Below are 16,909 nucleotides of genomic sequence, written 5' to 3'. Positions count from 1 at the left end.
TCACAATGGAACACCTTCTAATTCCCAGATTCAATCATCTATTCCCCTGGAGGGCTCTGGCTCTGGGACGAGCTGCCTGTGGCCGTGAGCCTTATTTGTTGGTTGTAAGACAGGAGAGGAGGAATATTCCCCATTCAGGTCCCTATGCTCAGTTCCAAGTGCACAAGTTCACCTCATTTCTGAAATCAGTTATTTTTCTAAACTTAAAAGCCATAAACTGAGCCATTATATGATTTTGAAACTTGGACACTGTTAATAGCTTTCCCTACTAGGCTGGAGACACAGAATATAAATGTCATAAACATAAAGATGCCCCGAGTCCTTCCCTCTGCCACACTGAGGCTTCAGCTTCTACTGATGATCCCAACTCACATGAGGCAACAATCCCTGGAGCCAGTTTATGATGCCCTGGGGACAGGGCTGACCAAGGGGCGTACCCGAGTGAGGAATGGGACCATGGGCTGTGCACTTTGCTCTTCCCAGGCCCTACTGGATTTCCTTATTCCTACTCCATCCAACATGTGTGAGAATCAAGTAATTGTGTGTGTGTGCGTGCGTGGGTGTGCACTCTTCTCAACACACACACACACACACACATACACATACATATATCTGTGTGTGTGTTTATAGTGTCCCAAGGACCATAATGGGATCTGGGTATGTCGCTTCAGCTCTATGAAAACTCTGACCCAAAAAGCATGTCCCTTCCCCGCCTCTCTCCCCTGGCCCGCCGGGGCTCCAGGGTTGGCGGGGAAAAGGCACTAAGCTGATGTCGCCTGAGCAAAAGGACGGCTGCCCCTGGACCTCCAGGAGTGAGGGTCCTGGTTCTGTGGCTCCCTACCCCCCAGCCATCCTCACGGCTGCCGAGGCCCATCTACAAATGAGGGCGAGAAACCAGTGCGTCTGCGAGAGCGAACAGGAACAGGCGAACTCCCACCGAGGCAGGGTGTGGGCAAGGCGCTGGGACACGGACACAGCCGGACGGGGTTTCGGTGACTGGGGTCCCACCATGAATCGACGGGGGAGGGGTGGGGGGCAGATGACTCACATGGCGGCTTAGCTCATCCCTTGGCCGGCCTCTCCCCGGTGACTTTACTGCTCATGACCGTCTCCCTCAAACACGGAGAAAGGAGGCGATGTGTCAGCCCGGCGCCCCTCGGCCCCCACACCCGCACATCTGGCGGGGCCGACAGAACTGCAGGAGGAGCTCCAAGTCTCCCGGGTCGTGCCTCCTCTATTACACGCAGCGGGTGCTGATAAAGGGTAGGGTCTAAGAATACTCTTTACAGCACATCTGGCGTCGTGAAGGATGTTATTTACAAATGCCATAAATCGACGTGTCAGCTTTTCCTGCGCTATCAAAGTTTTCGAGATAAGCCAGTACGTGGAGTAACTCGCCTAAGTTAATTCAAACATCGGTACTTCTTAAGCTTAAACAGATAGTCAATTACCTGGTCACATTTTCCTCAACGTCTGGGCAGGTCAGACTCGCCCAGCTATTCCAGCGCCTGACCCTTAAAGATAAAATCTGTAACTAGTATTAAGACCTAGTTTATTGACCTAGTTTATTAGGGGGGAAAAAAAAACATGGCATTTCGAAAACAAAGTCTGGCCTGATCATTTTATGTGTTTTGAAAAAGAATCCTTCAAGTGGCTATAAAAATTATTAGTGCAACATCAAAAATTACAAAATCTATTTTTGGCTGAATTGCATTTGCTCCTTATATGGAGAGCTCCCTGAAGGACGCAGCCGAGGAGATTTAAGAAAAATATTTGCAATAAAGGCAATGATCTCGTCACATGGGCTAATATCCTTTAAGACTAAGAGGAAGCAGCCAAGGAAATTACAGAAATTACTTTTTTCTTCTAAAGCAAAGGTATAGGGCATAACTGTCCTTAACACCTAGTTGAACACGGGCAATGTGATTCAGGAGGGGATGTGAAGACAGAGGGTGAGGCCAGCAGCACTCGGACAGGACACTGTTTGGCCAGACAGACCAACCGCAGGAAGGTCGCTGTGACCGCGCCTGGGTCAACCAGCTAAAAGGTAGGTGGTCTCTCGAGCACGCGGTCTCCTCCAAGTGATGGAAGGATTCCACGCCGTGATGCGGGCATGAGCCGTGAGCTACGTTCACGTGGAGAATCCGGATGGCAGCGTGACGCCGGGCAGAGGTGTGGCTGCTCAGCGTGGGGGTTGCTGCCCCGACAAGGCACCCGGCTCACTGCCAGGGGGTCACACACGGGGTGGGGACAAGTCGCTGCTGCGTCGTTTGTAACGTCTCCCCGCATACCAGAATCAATCAGAAAACCACCTTGGAAACATGTTCTCTGACACCCTCTTCAAAATACTTATGAGGATCAGCTTTATTGAAAGTGAACGCGCAGAGAGAAGGCGGCATGGAGGCGTCTCTCCAGGATCAAGCCCTGGCATAGGAAGACAAGAACGCGCCGGCAGTGGAAGTTACTTATTTTTGCTGAGGGTTCTCTGCTTCTCTGCGTGCTCCACGATCTTCTCCTCCACGTACAGACCCTTCCTCTTGCGCACTGCGTTCATGTACTTCCGGGCCTGGTTCTCGGAATCAGCCTTTTCGCCAAAGTGCAAGTACTCTTCCTCGGTAGTCGGCACCCAGAAGGGGTCGCTGGGAATGACCTTGGAAGAGAAGGGGATAAAACACGCTGGGTCAGGCAAGTGTACTTTCATTTCAGACGGTCTATCAGTCTTAGCTGAAGGATAACAGTGAAGCAATGAACAGCTTGCTAGAAATGGTAACAAGAATGAAGACTCGCAGGAGGTGGGAATGAACGGAAGTGGGATTGACAGAGCCGGTAACACACACGCCCCAGAGCCGTCACTTCACACTAAGGAACAAGGGAAACTCTCCGTTTTGAATAATGTCATAAAAAACCCCTTTCACTAGGATATATCTGGGTACTGGGGTCTTTTCATCAGTTTTGCCTCTCTCCCAGCAAAGACCGACACACATAAGCCCCTTCTTGACGACTCAGCCTTTTGCTCCAAAACTCAGTGCTGTGCCTGGTAAGCCGGACCGCTTGGCTCACGTATCTTCCCCGGACGAGAGGCAGACACAGGCAGCTCCTTCCCTCTTTCCTCTGGGCCCACGGCTGTTCGCCACCCCGCCAGCGAGGAAGACAAGTCCAGGGGCAGGCACGCTGAGGACACTTTCTCTCTGAGGCTGCCGCTGGGGGGGACGGAGGGGGCAGAGCTGGGGCGGGGGAAAGCAGCCGAGGTGGAGGGGGCTCCATCGCTCTGTGATGACCAGCATCCAGGTCACGATGCCCACGAAAGTGCCGACCTTGGACACGGACTTTCCTGAGGTCCACGTCCAAGGGACTGACTTCCAGGACAGGACAGAAGGGTGGGGGGACGGTTTCCACTCCCGATGGTTTCCCTCAGGCAGAGAAAGCTCCACGAGCCCAACACTCGTAGCCTCTCTCTGCCTCCTCAGCCCAGAATCTGACTGGTAAGTGTGAGAGGTGGAAACAGACTTGGGGAGCGTGGCCTCTTCCCCCCCCCACCAGAAGCTGCCCCTGGAGGCACACGGCCTGCCCTGTCCCTTTGTGCCCTTGACAGCGGCCACCCGCCCAGGGCTCCTGCCAGTCCAGCAGGTCTCCTTCTGGAGCACGGTACCCGGCGCTCAGTACCACCTGCGGTCAACACCACATTCTCCACAGTCAGCTTCACCAGCAATGAAGGTGAGAGTCTGACACGAATGTGCCTGATTCTTCTTGTTGTTTTCTCTCGTTTCTCAATTAGGGGAAGGAGGGGGTGGTATTTATTAAGTGGTCTCAAATCCTACACTTCTCAATTTAAAATACAGAAATGAAAGAAAAATACATTTTAAAATAGTTGCTCTTCCATTTACAATTGTACCAAAAGCCCTAAGAGACCAAAGAGGTAAAGGAGTTTCAAAAGATCTCATTTTGTGTGGGCCTCAGACGTGGCCTTCTGAAGTTTGCTCAGCTTGCTGGCCAAGACTCTAGAAACTACAGAACACTTACAAAAGAAATGGAGGAAGACACAAAGAGATGAAAAAACATTCCATGCTCGTGGATTGGAAGAACAAATATTGTGACAATGTCTATGCTACCCAGAACAATCTACACATTCCATGCAATTCCTATTAAAACACCATCGACAACTTTCACGGAGCTGGAACAAATCATCCTAAAATTTGTATGGAACCAGAAAAGACCCCGCATAGCCAGAGGAGTGTTGAAAAAGAAAAGCAAAGCTGGTGGCATCACAATTCCAGACTTCAAGCTGTATTACAAAGCTGCCATCATCAAGACAGCATGGTACTGGCACAAAAACAGGCACATAGATCAATGGAACAGAACAGAGAGCCCAGAAATGGACCCTCAACTCTATGGTCAACTCATCTTTGACAAAGCAGGAAAGAACGTCCAGTGGAAAAAAGACAGTCTCTTCAACAAATGGTGTTGGGAAAATCAGACAGCCACATGCAGAAGAATGAAACTGGACCATTTCCTTACACCACACACAAAAACAGACTCCAAATAGAGGAAAGACCTCAATGTGAGACAGGAGTCCATCAAAATCCTAAAGGAGAACACAAGCAACAAGCTCTTCAACCTTGGCTGCAGCAACTTCTTGCTAGACATGTCTCCAAAAGGCAAGGGAGGATGGAGAGGGCACTGCAGATAGGAGGCCCCCTCCTCCCTCCCCACCCCACAGCCACACAAGCCCCCTCCTCACGGGCAAGGGGGGGCAGCTGGGAAATGGAACAGTCACCTGGGCAGCCATCCACAAAGACTGTCTACACTGCAGGAGACTAGTTTTAAGCTGGTTACTGGCGCCCTCCCCTCTCCAGCTGGACAATAAACCCATCACAGAATGTAAAGAAGCTCTATGTTCTTAGCAGGTCTGAGGGGCAGTGGCGAGTAAGTTGTTAATCCTGCTAAAAAAGTGACAAATTTTATAAATAGCAAGAAATGAGCTACTAGTTGAGAAACACTAGACTCAGACTGGCCAACTTCAGACCAGAGTCCTTGTTTCAAAAATATAAGACCAGAAGTTTCAAAAGATCTCATTTTGTGTGGGCCTCAGGCATGGCCTTCTGAGGTTTGCTCAGCTTGCTGGCCAAGACTCCAAGGCCTCCTGCACTCACCTCCGTCTGCTGGAGGCCTCCTCTGGAGACCTGCTCCGGACCACCCCTCCCGTGGGCTCAGGTGCCCACGCTGTGCTGGGCCCTACGGAACAGCCTCCTCGAGGCATCAGTTCGGAAGAAAAGATGCTGTTTTTGGACCGGTTTACCCAGAATTCATCTGCCCAGGGTGAGAATGGTTTTTTGTGATCCCACAGCCTGAAGGGAATGGATTTTCGAGTTCACGGGAAGGCAGGCACCCAAGAAGAAGAAGAAGAAAGGAAAGGGAAAAAGAGCCCAGAAGGAAAGAGCCTGGGGAGCTCCCTGTCAGTCCCGCGCCCAGCCACCACCAGGACTACGGCCGGCAGGTGGGAAACACTTGCTGGGCGCTGCTGTGATCCTAACGGGGTGCTCCTCACGGCGGGTGAGCCCTGGCCCGCCCCGCAGGGTGGCCTCAGGGTCATGCAGCCAACCCCGAGCTCGTGCTGACACGCATGTAGCCCGGCACTGGCTGGGATATTTTTCTTTCTGTGCCTGTTATTAGCTCCTTTTCTTCCTTTTTCATAGAAGGGGCAAAACATAGAAAGAGAAATTATGGGATTGCTGACTTCAAAGGTTTCCTCGTGGAAAATGCCTGTAATCTTATCTCCTCTATTTTTTGAAGCTCTTGCTCTCAAAAGCTCTTGATTGTAAATTATATGGTGGGATAGGACACAAGTGAAAGAAAGTGCCTTGGAGTGAGAAGCCGGAGCTCAACAACTGCGTTATTTCTAAACCTAGCTACGGGGAGAAAACCAAGACAGCCAGAAACGATCAGATCAATGACATTTAATTATAACATCGTTTTCAAGACTTTCAAAGATGTGACGCTTTGGGGAAGAGGACCAGGACAGGTGGCAGGGGGATGACAGAGGACAGCACCAAATTCTTGGCTGTGTTCTTCTTTAAAGTTATTAAGAGACGGACTGTTAATAACAAACTAACGAAGCCAGGAAGTAATTTTTTTAAAAAACCACTATTACTAAGTATGTAAGATTTCTGGCCTTTTTTTTTTTTTAATTGAGAAAGGAGACTGAAAAAAACCATCGTGGTTTTTCACATTAACAAAAACTGCCCATTGGGTAAAAACTTGATGTTGTTACACTGGCTGTTCCTAAATACCCATTCTCGGATGGCACTGGCTGATAGGTGTTTCAGGAGGGCATCCTTAGGCTCGGGACGAGGGGGCTCACTTCTGTGAAGAGCCAGAGAGAAAAGAGTTCGGACGGCAGGCCGCACGGTCCCTGGGGCAACCACTCTGCTCTGTGTGAAAGCCGCTGCAGGAAACATGTACACGAGCAAGTACGGCTACAAGCCAGTGGATTTTATTTACCAAAGCAGGTCATGGGCCATACTTTGCTGACTCCTGATCTAGTCAGAGACGACCTTTCCCAACCTCCTTGTTAGGAGGGCATGATCGAATGTGACCACAGATTGGTTACGGGCAATGGGACATGTGCAAAACCCCATTCGTGTCCCTGCAGGGAGGGAGCATGCCTCCCTCTTCGTGGCTGCAATGCTGGGATGCAGGGGTACGGTGGGGGGCAGAAGCCAAGTGCTGAGAAAGGCAACAAACCAGAGGACCCCAGGCTCCTGCCCGTGAGCCCCCACCATCCCTGGCTGCCGCCCCAGATGCAAAAGAGAAACTCTGCCTTATCTGAGCCACTCTACTCCGAGATCCTTTTCACAGAACAGCCTACCTGCCTATTTGCAATTAGGAAATAATGAAAACTTGACAGATTTTTTAAAAATGCATTTTATAAATCCACTGTCAGGGTTAAGTCCGACTGTAAGGTGATGGTGTATTCTCACAAACAACAGACTATATGAATTCAAACATACAATTCCTCCAATCACGATGCCATTACACCCGCTGTGAATACCTGCTTTGGATCTTATGTGCAGAGAACCCCAGGGATCACTAACTACACTCTCTGTTCTGAGCAAACACAGGATAACCCGGTCCTGTCAACAGTGTGGGTCAAGGCCATCATCCCGCGATGGACGACTCATCATCCCTAAGATACTCCGGAGTGTGAGCCGCAGGTTCTAGAAGCAGTTTCCACAATGGTGGCACTGATGAAAAAAGTGTCACTGCTTCAAAGTGGGATGAATCCCTCTTCGGTTCTAAATATCGTTTAGACGCACTGCCCTGTAATCACACGTCTGGTCCCTAAACCACGTGGCAGAAGACTGTCATGATGTGTTTCATTAAGAACATCACGAAAACGTATTTACACTACAGATGTGGTTCCTCAGAAGTTCCTTTGATAAATCCATTCCTTCTATTTCTCACTGGTATGTGTTCTTATGCACAAGCTGAGTGCCAAAAACCGAAACCGAAACGGTCAAAGTGTGTATAAGGGGGAAATTACTACCCACTCCCATTCGGAAATGAGCCAATTAGGGTAAATGTTTTAGAGCTCCTGTTTTCTACATAATGAAATGTAGCAATGACATCTATTCAGATATAAACCAATAAAACCACCAAAACTTCATTTAGTTTCTAGACAAAGATACAAAATGCAAGAAAAATTTCACAATAAATCTCTGTTAGGATGAAGATTGTATTGACCAAAAAAAAAAAAAAAAAAAAAAAAGAAACATAAGTGAGAACAACAGTAACTGTGGTTCCATTGAGCTTTAAGAATGTGAGTTCTTTTAAGGAGAAGCAGACTCACATGTGTGAGTCCTGGATTAGCAGCTTCTCTTGTCTCAATTCAGGGGACAGGAACTGCCCGACTACAATCTGCCCCATCAAGTCTGTTTCTCTCAAGTGTCACCTTTCTTTACTCTGCTGATTGACTTGACTATAAAATTCATTTTAAAAAGGAGGTTCTCCCAAGGGGAACCCTCCTACACTGTTGGTGGGAATGCAAGCTGGTGCAGCCACTCTGGAGAACAGCATGGAGGCTCCTCAAAAAGTTGAAAATAGAGCTACCATATGATCCAGCAATTGCACTACTGGGTATTTACCCAAAAGACACAGATGTAGGGATCCGAAGGGGTACGTGCACCCCGATGTTTATAGCAGCAATGTCCACAATAGCCAAACTGTGGAAAGAGCCAAGATGTCCATCGACAGTTGAATGGATAAAGAAGATTTGGTATATATATACAATGGAATATTATGCAGCCATCAAAAATAAAATGAAATCTTGCCATTTGCAATGACGTGGATGGAACTGGAGGGTATTATGCTGAGCGAAATAAGTCAATCAGAGAAAGAAGTATCATATGATCTCATTGATATCAGGAATTTGAGAAACAGGACAGCAGATCATAGGGGAAGGGAGGAAAAAATGAAATAAGACAAAAGCGGAGAGGGAGACAAACCATAAGAGACTCTTAATCTTAGGAAACAAACTGAGGGTTGCTGGAGTGGTGGGGGCTGGGAGGGATGGGGTGGCTGGGTGATGGACATTGGGGAGGCTATGTGTTATGGTGAGCGCTGTGAATTGTGTAAGACTGATGAATCACAGACCTGTACCCCTGAAACAAATAATACATGATATGTTAATTAAAAAAAAAAAAAAAAAGAGGTTCTCCCTCACTTACCACACTCCCCTTTGTGACCTGCGGTGAAACAGGACCCATCTGGCTGATGGAGGTGAGAGAAATAGGGGAGGGGGTCTGGCTGGAGCGGTGCTGAAGGAAGAGCCGGGGACGGGCCACGGGGGCCGAGAGCAAGCCCAGGTGAGCGCGCACCAACGACGGCCCACAGCATCGGCCACCAGGCCACCTGCTCCACATGCTTTATCTCAGGGGGACAAACTCAGCAGGCTCCACAGTCAGCCCCAGCAAGCGGCGGAGTTGGTCTCTGAAACCAGGAGTGGCCCGGAGTGGCCCACACCAGAGCCAACGCCCCTTCTACCAGGCCATGAACCTCCAAGGGAAAAGTGGGTGCTGTGAAGTTATTTCCATTCCCTGTAAAGTGACAACAGAAACTGCTTTCTTACACCAGCCTTTCTACTTACATCCAGTAGTTAAAAAATTCTACTCCGGACCCGAGGCCGTGACTGGACACCTAACAGCGGCTCCCGGCCTGTGACCTGCACTCGTCCCCTGCACTCCTCCCAGCCACGCGAGCCTCTGGTCTCACCTCTACACAGGTCCCCCTTCAGGGATGCTTTAGGAAGCCTGCTCTGACCTCCCCACCCGCCCTGGGGTTACTACTTTCCCTCAAGTGAAAAAAGCAATGTGCTCTCGATCGCCGTCTGCAGTGTTGATTACGGATAAGGTTTGCTCTTCACCTACCTGTACCTACACTGACAGTGAGGTGTTCTCATGAGCCACTTCATCCCACAACACGTGAAAGCCAGAGAAACCCTGAGCCCCCACAATGGGGACTGCAGATGAGGTGACACAAAGGAACTGAAAGCTGTCCCTGGCAGGAAGCAGACCTGTCCCCTCTAAACACAAGTATTTTTCCCCCGGAAGAAAAGTTCCTGAGAGTTTCACTTCCAAAATGTCTGTGATTTCCCTTTAAAAATCTATTTTCGAGTGTTGGAGAGGATGCGGAGAAAGGGGAAGCCTCTTATACTGTTGGTGGGAATGCAAGCTGGTGCAGCCACTCTGGAAAATAATATGGAGGGTCCTCAAGATGTTAAAAAGAGAGCTACCCTATGACCCAGCAATTACACTCCTGGGTATTTACCCCAAAGACACAGATGTAGTGAAAAGAAGGGCCATATGCACCCCAATGTTCATAGCAGCAATGTCCGCAATAGCCAAACTGTGGAAGGAGCCGAGATGCCTTCAACAGATGAATGGAGAAAGAAGATGTGGTCCATATATACAAATGGAATATTACTCAGCCATCGGAAAGGATGAATACCCAACTTTTACATCAACAAGGATGGGACTGTAGGGGATTATGCTAAGTGAAATAAGTCAAGCAGAGAAAGACAATTATCATATAGTTTCACTCATATGTGGAACATAATAGTGCGGAGGACCACAGGGGAAGGGAGGGAAAACTGAATGGGAAGAAATCAGAGAGGGAGACGAACCATGAGAGACTCTGGACTCTGGGAAACAAACTGAGGGTCACAGAAGGGAGGGGGTGGGGGATGGGGTGACTGGGTGATGGGTATTAAGGAGGGCACGTATTGGGATGAGCACTGGTGTTATATGCAACTAATGAATTGTTGAACACTACATCAAAAACTTATGATGAACTATATGCTGGCTAACTGATCATAATAAAAAAAAAATAAAATAAAATAAATAAAGTTGCATTCTACACAGAAAAAAAAAATCTATCTTCGAAGGGAAACATAGGATTGAATGTTCTGAGTCTTGAATTTTACATGCAGTAAAAAGAAAGAATGAGTATGTGCGTGCGTTTGTGTGTGTTACAGGCCACCTGTGACCCAAGGATCATTCACTCTGGACGAAAAACAGCCACACGCCTTCTCCTGCGCCACTGGCGGAGGAGAGCCCCAAGCAGGCGACCTGGCGCCGGAGGCCCTGTCTGCGCGGCCTGGTGCCGAGGGCAGGCAGCACGTGGGGACCCGAGGGGCAGGGAAGGGGATGCGGGCTGTTACCTCCCAATGGCTGAACACCAGCTGCGGGCTGGCCAGACCACTCGTCCGCTTCCTGATCTCATCCGCAAAGCCGAAACTCTCAGCGACAGGCAGCACGGCCTTGATGATGAACATGTCTGTCCCTTCTTTCATTTCTTCTTGGAGCACTCGGCCTTCTCTCTTTGACAAGACAGCATAGACCCGACCTGCAAAGCCATACCGCTTTTAAACTCATTGAGCTGCTGCGTCTAGAGCCTCACAAAGACCTGATTACTCACGCCCCCGGAACAACCCACTAGTGAGTAACTTTGTTACCAACCAGCTGGGTGTACAAAAGCATGGACACTTTTTTTTTAAGTATTTAAAAGTACAACTATAAAAAATTAGAGACATAAAGGTAACAGAAAGTGAAACCAGCCCAAGCGGCATGACCCAAAGGGCAATCCCCCCAACATGGCATGAGAAGGGGGAGACTCTGCAAAGAACCTTCTGATACAGTGTCACCCATGAGTGGTCTCTGGGCATGAAATCCAGTGAGATGAGTGTGATTGGGCTTTGTAAATATTAAAATATCTTAATAACCATGAGACGTTATTAACAGGACGGTGATAGCGTAAGGCTACTTGGGCCTAGGAAGCAAGCAACTGGCACAGTGACATTTTTATATCAAAAATGAAAACCACACACACAGAGATGCGTGCTCATGTTTTTAAAAACTGCTAACATCTAAGTGGCAGAAGTATTTTATTTCCCTGAAAACGGATGGTCCTTGGCATCTTTAACATCTGATAACAATGTCTCCCGCCACATCCCAGGAACACCAGCAAATCCTCTAGGCTAAAACTCGTATTCCGTCCTTCGGCCCAAGGCTGCCTGATGCTCAGAAGGGAGAGATCTTCCCCGGGGCTCCTGCAGGAGCACCCCAGGGCACAAGTCTTTCAACGGTAAGCAGGACAGACTCTGCAAAGAACAGAGACCGAGCATCACACACAGCTGTGAGGAACCGGCTTGGGCCAGCAGACGCTCTGATTAAAGCCTCCCATTTCACCTACCACTCAGAAAAAGTGGTTTTAAGGGTGTAACTGATCTGGGAACACCTTGTCCTTAAAGGTTTACAACGCTGTGGCTGAGCGGGGTGGTTCTCTCCTCCGAGCACCAGCATGAGCCCTGGCTCTCCCTCCCTGGGTGCCGGGGGGAGGCCCTGGGGTGCCTGGCCCACCCAGAACTGCTTGTTTCCAACAAGGAACTGAGGACCCAGAGCCAGCCTTCTGACTGTGAACTCCTCCGACTCAGACTTCCCCCTGGTGGTGGGGATCAGGAAGGACCAAGGCAAACAAAAGGCAGGAGGCCCATTGCGTCATGTGGCGGTCTTAGGAATAAAAAACCCCTAAAAACTCTAATGGGTCTTTCTCAGCTCCAGGTTTAGCTGAAAAATCAAACCACAGTTCTGTTAGTGCTAAACGGCACAGCCTTCCCCCTACTCTCCCCCACCACCTCCCACACTTTCTGCTCCCTTCCGTTTCCTGAGTGCTTGGATTCTCACTTGGTCAACACCTGGGCTCTATTGCTGGCCTGGGCTCAAGTGGAACTGCTCTGTTGACCTGTCACTGTCACTTTCTGATGGCAAATGTTCTTTTCCCATCCTCTCATGATTTCTGTGTAGCTGCAAAGCTACTGACCCATGCCGCTGATGGCTCTCCCCAGCGTCAGCACCGCCCCCCTCAGACCCCAGCCCTATTGGGGACCGATGTCCCCCCACGACCACTCGCTGAGGCTCCGCCTCTCTGAACTCTCCCTGCGGAGACCTGATTCGTTTACCATTTGTGTGCGTTCAACACGGAGGCCAAGCCTGAGCTGCTGAGACTGTCCCTACACCCAGGCCCCCCACCCTGTCACCCTCCGCCCCACGCTGATCACGGAGCCAGGGCACCCCCACCGTGCAAATCCAGCCTGAGATGAAACACCGTCCCTGCCCGTTGTCCACACTAGAAGTCTGTGTTACAGAAACAGAAGAGAGGGTCAGCAGGGAACGGAAGGGTCAGCAAGATCCATCAGAGAGAGATTCTGCTGGCCCTGCTCCAGCTCACCTCCTCCATGTGGTACAGGCCATGCCAGGGCCCCCCTCCCCGCTGGGCCACTCCCCAGCCCCAGATCTGCTCCCCTCTAGTTTCTGTTAGCTCCAGTTTCTATCACACGGGACAGTGTCATCCCTGTGGCACAGACCAGCCTGCAAGCTCCTCAAGGACGGCTATCTGGCTTCCTCTTCTCCGCCCCGAACACCCCCCATCTTTCCGTGACAGGCCCTTCACTCCCTGTTCCATCCTGACCCTTTCCTATCTGCACCACCATGACCTGCTCACCCTGCTCTTGGCATGGGGCACCCAGAACTGAACACACCAATCTGGGTATGATCTGGAAGCTCTGAGACAAGCACAATGACAGCGTGTCTCCTAGAGGCCGTGTGTATCTGCCTGAGATTCCCAGCAGGGGAGAAAACCCTAGTACAACAGCCAGCATGTGTGAACGAGTAACCTTGACCCAGCTAGCTCATTCTAGAAAAGCTTTAGGTGGTTTGCAGAGGTAAATACGAAACAGCGGCGGGGGGGGCGGGGAGATCTCCTGAGTGACTGGAGCGGAGACCGCAAGGGGTGGACCAGCGGGGACGAGCCCCAGCTGTGCTGCAGAGGCCCCAGCTCCTCCCCTTCCTTCGGGGATCATGCCGGCGGGATCGGATCAATAACTGCAATGGAGGTTGAATGTAATTAATCATGTAATTTTGAGCCATGCAATTTTAATCCACTAAAACTAAATCCTGAAACTGGGGCACAGTGATGGATCACCGAACAGAGGAAAACAGCTATAAATAGAATCTTCCAAATACATGTGGCTTTCATGACAGGTGCGTCCAATGCCTGGACCCTCTAAACCTGCCACTGCTCTCACTGAGATGTTATGGCAGCCATACCCAGGAGGCCTTGCGAGCATTTGGCCTCTGTGAATACTCCGACTCCCCTTCAACACGACGTCTGCTCCATTATACCTCAGTCACCTGTCCCTGCGCCCAAAGATCACGTGTGCCCCGCCATACTGCATGTGAAGCACCAAGAGGCAAGCGCCCATCAGGGGAAAAATGGCAACAAAAAGGTTAATCAATAGGGGCGCCTGGGTGGCTCAGTCGTTAAGCGTCTGCCTTCGGCTCAGGTCATGATCCCAGGGCCCTGGGATCGAGCCCCGCATCGGGCTCCCTGCTCAGCAGGAAGCCTGCTTCTGCCTCTTCCCCCTGCTCGTGCTCTCAAATAAAAAAAATATTTTAATAAAAAAAAGTTAATTGATGGAAACAGGTTGGTCAGGGCTGGTCTTTGAATGACTACACCATAAACTACACCCCAGCCCAAATTCAAGGCCCTCTGGGGCTGCAGCAGCGACCCAGGACGTCCAGCTCCAGGACTGCCAGACCCAACAGCACTTAGACTGAGCGTCCAGCCGAGCAGGAGTGCTCACCACGGCGGCGCACATCCGAGGTCCTCCCACTCCGCGTGTGCGCGGTCCTCCAACCCCCAGCGCGCCTCATCCCACTGCATGGTCGCATCCTTTCCATGAGTTAAAGCCCGTTCAGAATCACCTGCTCCACTGAGTCTTCCACGGGATCCCGAGATCAAAACCATCTCTTCACCATCTGAACCTAATTTGCTCTTGGATGGCATTATATACTCTCGTATGTATTTTCTTCTTCTGTAACAGGGCAGCAAGACTGGTCTGTACACTCCACAACCGTTTAAGCTGGAAGTTTGGCAATTAAAGGTATGATTTTTTTTTTTTTTTTCAGAATTTAGGATAGGAAGCAGCTGTTCAGAGCAATGTTTTCTCTTACAGTAAATAAACAGGAAACAATGCGAATTTCCAATTTGGGGATGATGGGAAGTAAATTATAGCATAACAAGTTGATGGGATGTTATGCAGAGGTTAAAATGAAATCCGTGAATACTAAATAGCCAAATGGAAGCAGCTTATAAAATAAATAAATGTAAAAAGCGAAACATCACACTCCTTCTACCATACGGTTACAGCTATGGGAAGTGTACTATTATGGACAAAGATTGTAAAACAAAGTGGAAAACGACACGCTGATTTCCAAGGAGGAAGGTTTTTCTTTTATCTTGTGGTTTCTGTTATTGCTGGTAACCCTTGTGGTGTAACTTTAATTAAAACACACATGCCGAGAAATCGGTGGGCACTTCTGATTCTTATAAATCAGGTCACACTAACCCCTTTCCCTTTTGTTGCAGAGCGAGCAGACTGCTAAATCAAGCAGATGTGGTTGACAGGATGCAGATGGGCCTCCACCAAACATGAGCTCCACTGTGTTGTGGACACGGCGGGGAATGTGGGCTCTTCTACGGAGGAACTCAGCCCCGAGTCTGCAGGAAGTGCATGTCAACAAGTTGTCCCTCACCCCCAGCAAGATGGGTCAGCACCCTGATTGCAGCTCTGTGTCCTTACGATGGTCACCAGCAACCCACGGGTTCAGAAAGCATGATGATCAAATCCAAAGTTGACAGGAGGCTGGAAGGCTAATTAATACTGGGACAGAATCAGGATAACTAGGTAAGGACCCACGCTCAACAAGACACAAGTTCCTGTGAGAATGCAAGGTTGCACAGTTGGCTCCAACCAACCCACCGTCCAGGGTTAGAGGGAATGCTGAGCAGAAGCTCCTATAAAACCAAGTGGGAACGAGTCCTCTCTAAGCCCCGTCGTGGTCTTCAGTGCTGTGCTATAAAGAGAGGCAATTTCACACGTACCTGCTCTAACTGCAAATCATTCCATCCATCACAGCCCGTTTCAAAGAACTATCCCTTTCAAAAAATCTACCCTGTTTCGAATTTTGCTAATCCCAATTTCTCATAAAATTTCACTGGAAGACGTATTTATTCACTGGATTCAACCGTGTTGTGCTTTCTGTTTCATATAATTAGGCTTTGTCACCTAACTCATCTCTCAAAGCAGGAATTATGCTTAACGGTAGGCATCTATACACGTCCATACATTTTTGTTGAAATGAATTACGAAATGTAAAAAGAACCCTGCGTTTGGAAGGGAAGAGGTTTTTTAAAAGTACACAGTGACACTTACTGAGACTGTTTCTGATACGTTAAGGCATGTATGTTCTCACAATGTGAGCATTTGTCCCTATGGGTAAAAACATAGGGAGGACTGGAGTCGCCGATGCGTGATTAAAACTCTAGAGCTAGCAGAAAAAGTTCTTTTTCATACGTGAAGTTGTTGCCAAAGATAAAAACCATGAGAAGCCAAGAATGAAAGAAGCTGCCAGGTTAGAAGAGGGAATATAAAGACAGACAGCTGAAAAACACAAACAAATTTCACTGTCCAAAGTTAAAAGTTATAGGCGAAGGCGCCTGGGTGGCTCAGTCAGTTGAGCATTTGACTCTTGATTTCGGCTCAGGTCATGATCTCAGGGTTGTGAGACTGAGTCCAATGTCGGGCTCTGCACTGAGCATGGAGTCCACTTGAGATTCTCTCTCTCCCTCTCCCTCTGCCCCTCCTGCTCATGCTCTCTCTCAAGTAAATAAATAAAATTTTTTTAAAATCTAAAAAAAAAAAGTTAAAGGCAACTTTCATGGGTAAAAAATGAGAACAGAACCACACCTTTAAGAAAGCAGAGTTTATAGGTGAAGAAGGCCATTTTCTTGGGATCATTTCCCCAGGTACAGTGATTCTGAGATGACTATTTTTCCACAAAATGTCCTAAACTGATCATAAGTAATTCTATCCATTTACAGAAGGATTTCTTGTTTTAACGGTCTGTGTAGAAAGAATTAAGTTTTTAAAAGAGACTAAGGACACTCATTTTGCTAAATAAAAAAGACTTGAACTTGTCTTTTTACTTGTGCCAATTCCTGGAGAATTTAGAGCATCTGCCAGCAAAGCCTGGAAGATCCCTGAATATCTAGGCAAGGAAGCAAAAGGCCTTGGGAACATAGAGGTCTCCTCGTTTCTTGTTCCAGATGAAGGCGGTAATTCAGAAAGAAGGAAAATACAGAAAGTCAGCAGCTGGCCGTACTGACCTTGGGTACTAGAACGTGGCCATCACTACCGAAGAACCTCTCAAAGCACTGAGAAAACGGACGTAAGAGGAGACCCTCACCTCTAAGCAGCTTCACACTGATGAGGACTTCATGCTAATTCAGGAGGAAC

The 16,909-nt window shown here is 48.9% G+C and overlaps 1 protein-coding gene across 4 annotated transcripts in view; it reads right to left on the bottom strand.

Annotated features, from left to right (window-relative positions):
• Positions 1–2,346: 2,346 nt before the first annotated feature.
• EFL1 (elongation factor like GTPase 1) overlaps positions 2,347–16,909 on the bottom strand; it is a 140,413-nt gene continuing 125,850 nt past the window's right edge. For 3 of the 4 annotated variants that reach the window (XM_035024256.1, XM_035024254.1, XM_035024258.1), the window contains 2 exons: positions 10,715–10,899; positions 2,347–2,650 (listed from right to left, as the gene is read on the bottom strand). In XM_035024256.1, coding sequence (XP_034880147.1) covers positions 2,462–2,650; positions 10,715–10,899 — 374 coding nt within the window. In that variant the 3' untranslated portion in view covers positions 2,347–2,461. The remainder of the gene's footprint in view (positions 2,651–10,714; positions 10,900–16,909) is intronic. The other variant, XM_035024257.1, reaches the window with a different exon arrangement.

Source organism: Mirounga leonina, unplaced genomic scaffold (genome assembly GCF_011800145.1).
Source record: "Mirounga leonina isolate KUSES-001 unplaced genomic scaffold, KU_Mleo_1.0 Mir_178, whole genome shotgun sequence".
In the NCBI taxonomy this organism is placed as follows: domain Eukaryota; kingdom Metazoa; phylum Chordata; class Mammalia; order Carnivora; family Phocidae; genus Mirounga; species Mirounga leonina.
This window is presented reverse-complemented; position numbering and strand designations above follow the sequence as displayed.